General features: G+C 46.3%; 1 protein-coding gene across 1 annotated transcript; it reads left to right on the forward strand.

Annotated features, from left to right (window-relative positions):
• The first annotated feature begins 1,000 nt into the window (after positions 1 to 1,000).
• Positions 1,001 to 3,716, forward strand: LOC136539233 (deoxymugineic acid synthase 1-B-like). Its single transcript, XM_066531173.1, has 4 exons — positions 1,001 to 1,218; positions 1,335 to 1,584; positions 2,261 to 2,440; positions 3,409 to 3,716. The coding sequence occupies exons 2-4, from the start codon at positions 1,345 to 1,347 to the stop codon at positions 3,685 to 3,687; spliced, it is 699 nt and encodes a 232-aa protein (XP_066387270.1). The 5' UTR covers positions 1,001 to 1,218; positions 1,335 to 1,344; the 3' UTR covers positions 3,688 to 3,716.

A 3,716-nucleotide genomic window follows, 5' to 3' on the forward strand; every position in this document is an offset into this window, starting at 1 on the left:
GTGATAAGTGGCTGCTAACTCACTGCTGGTGCAAGCCACAAACCGGTAGTGATGTAGTCCTTCACTCCCGGTTTTAGCCCAGCCCTAATCATTTTCTTATTTTTAAGCTCGGAACCGACAATGAAGGTACATCACTGCCCGTTCTTATAAATCCGGCAGTGATGAGGCTGACAGTGATGTCCAAATGTGTAGTAGTGGTGAGAAGCTAGGAAAATCATGTATGCTTTGGTGGTGCAGACACCGGGTGAGAAACCTGGCTACCAAATGGCCTATGGATAATGATTTGCATCTCAGAGACTGTAGGTGTATTTTATAGGAAGAAAATCAAGCGTTGGAATCAGTTTTTGATTTAGATAGCCGGAGCAATAGAAAATTAAACGTTGGAATCAGTTTTTGATTTGGGTAGCCAGAGCAATGTCATGTTGATTCCTTGGTTGGACTCATGAATCCACACAATGGTTTGGATTCGATGAGTGCCTCGATCCATTGCAGGAGCATTTATGATCGTTGAGATCTGGAGAAAGTGCAACAAATATGCCGTCTGTTCAGCGGCTTGATGCCCTCTGTTCAGCTGTTTGACACGAGAGCCGCGAGGGTGCTCTGAAGATTTTTCTGATGTATATAGGTTGCAGTAGTTGGGCCCATGGTGACGTGGCAGCGTGAGAAGCCAGGAAAATACTTTGGGGGGATCTCCTATTTGGTTATAGAAGATTTGAGTATATATCTCTTCCAAGATTTGTATTAGGAACATGTGTACATCGTTAACCCAATAACGAAAGGTTGCTAAAGGGATTGGATCAGGATACCATCAGACAAGAGGTCACTTTCTGAAGAAATTTATTAATTGGGATGCATGTGTCCAAGATAAAAAACAAAGAAAGAATTCCACACACGTCCCTGTTGCTGTGTCGTCGTTTCCCGGAAAACTACGCTTTCTTAGACGACTATAAAGTATGATTGGACATACAAGATACAAGACAACTCATGTAACAAACGCGATTCAGCTAGGAGAGGCGTGGTAAACTGAGATCGAGCTCACTGGCCGGCGCTCGACACGGCGTCGGCGTACAACACGGAGGCCGCGCTCGGGGACGCCGTCATCCAGGCCGTGCGTGACGGGATTGTCGGCTCCCGCGACGACCTCTACATCACGACGAAGCTCGCGGTCACCGACGCGCACCCCGGCCGTGTTCTGCCGGCGCTCCACAAGTCACTCCGGTTGGTTCTTGCAACACAATCGTCACTCTAGCTATTTGGTTGGTTTGGTTCTTCATGAGAAAAGGTCAAAAACGATGATCTGTTTGCGCATGCATATGGTTCAATTCGATCGTCAGGAACCTGCAGATGGAGTACGTGGATCTTTATCTCATTCACTTTCCGGTGAGCATGCGGCCGCCCGTGGTGGAAGGAGGCCTGGCGGTGGTGAAGGAGGACCTGGTGGAGATGGACATGAAGGGGGTGTGGGAGGAGATGGAGGAGTGCCACAGGCGAGGGCTTGCGAGGGCCATTGGCGTCAGCAACTTCACCTGCAAGAAGCTAGAATACTTGCTATCCTTTGCAAAGATTCCCCCGGCTGCCAACCAGGTGATGATTCCATTCCAACTGGAAAAAGAAGCAAACTACTGTTGAAGACGAGCAACTCTGCAACTGCATGCACGCATTTCTTGGTCAACTACCTTGTAGTGGTAGAAGCATGCAACCCAGGCACACATTAAGCTCGCTCATATAATTAAAGTTATCTGGAAAAACATTGTGTAACCAGTAGAATTCCTAATCATTTACCACAATTCCTTTACAATAGGTCTCATGTACGTAACCTATTTCTCCTCGTTAGAGCATCTCCAAAAGACTCTTTATATCCTTCTTAATTGCTATGAATAGATATTTTGGTGAAAAACTAACCTCCAACAGTTTTTCTAAATGGTCATCCAAATATAGTCATCTTTTATTCCGGATTTTTCGATAGCCAAAAATAGAAGACGAGAATGGCTCTCTAGAGTGCGCATAAGATATAGAAAAACTGTTAGAGACTGAAAAGATATAGAAAATGATTTTTATGCAAATAGCTCTCCAAATGATGATTTAGAGAGTGTGATTTAGAAAGGCTCTTGGAGATGCTTTTAGCGCGCTTTGTGGCGCATCTTGTAAAACTTCTCCTGCTTAATACAAAGATATGCAAACCTTTTGCATATTCAAGAAAAAAAAACACTAATAAACAATTAGTAATTGTTCGTTCATCTTTTTCTCATTCGGCGAACAGGTGGAGGTGCACCCACACTGCCGTCAGAACAAGCTAAGAGCATTTTGCATGGAGAAAGGAATCCAACTCTGCGCATTCTCACCGCTTGGTGCCAAGGGCACAGCATGGGCTAACAACTCCGTCATGGAGTGCCCTGTCCTCAAGCAGATAGCCCATGAAAAGGGCAAAACCGTTGCCCAGGTAAATATTATGTTGCTATAAGACGAAAAAAATAATATCTATTATCCCTCCAATTTTTTTACATGACAGTTTAGGACAGTTGAATTTATTTTAGAAAGGTCATATATAAAAATGGACAGAGTAGCACACTCTGGCAATGCTCACTGTACAATTACATTACCTTTCCATAGTTTATTATCCTTTTAGTGTAAAAGATTGCTTCCCACTTCGCGCCGCAGCAATAAACTTGAGAAAGGTCATACTTTTAGCATGTGCTTGGTTCCAGAGTTACAGTGGGTTGGGTTGGGTCATATCAGTTTTTGGGGCTGTTTTGTTTGGAGAACATCTGGGTTGGGTTCGCCCCTACTGGGAACATGCTCCATAGATGTGGGTTGACCTGTTCCTCCAAATGTGAGAAACCGGGCGAACCCACTTCGCCTGGGCATCTGGGCGGGGCTGCACGGAGCAGCTGTGTGGCAGCCACAGCGCGCGGAGGAGTGGCAGCGGCGAGCTGCATGGAGACAAGCACGAGCAGCCATGGGCCGCGCTCGCGCGGAGGAAAGCGACCACGTGTGCGCTGGAGCGGCGGGGCGCGCGAGCGGGCTGTGGCGGTTCAAGCGGCAGTAGGCGGCGTCCAAATCAAGCGGTGGCGCGGCTACCGAGTATGTGCTGAGAGGAAGGAGGGGATAGAGATTGACGCGTGGGGCCCATGTGGCAGGATCTCAACCCACGTCCTATATATCTGAGAGCAAACAAGAAACTTTGATGAACCCAATCCATATAAGCAAACAAGAAACGAGTTCACTCCATTTCAAAAAATTAGGAATGGATCCAACTCAAGCCAAGAAGTCCCGTAACCAAACACATGCTTAAAGTGCATTATATTATACAAAAATCTTAGGTGCATGATAGTACAAGCTAAGTGAATGGAAAGATTAAACTTTCGGAACCAATTATTTACAAACTACTTTTCTCCTATCGAGTTGCAGGTGTGCATTAGGTGGGTGTTTGAGCAGGGAGATTGCGTCATCGTAAAAAGCTTCAACGACAAGAGGATGCGAGAGAACCTCGACATATTCGGCTGGGAGCTGACGGAAGACGACCTTCGCAAAATTCGCTGCCTCCCAGAATCGAGGGGAACCTTCGATTTCTTCGTCCATGAGTCCGGGCCTTTCAAAACCGCCGAAGAGTTTTGGGACGGTGAAATCGTTGCTGGCCAATCCGCTAACCAAATTGCTGTCCGTTTGGATCCGACCAGCTTACAGTAACCGGACTTAAATGGATTTCCAATTACACA

This window comes from Miscanthus floridulus, chromosome 2 (assembly GCF_019320115.1).
Source record: "Miscanthus floridulus cultivar M001 chromosome 2, ASM1932011v1, whole genome shotgun sequence".
Lineage (NCBI taxonomy): Eukaryota > Viridiplantae > Streptophyta > Magnoliopsida > Poales > Poaceae > Miscanthus > Miscanthus floridulus.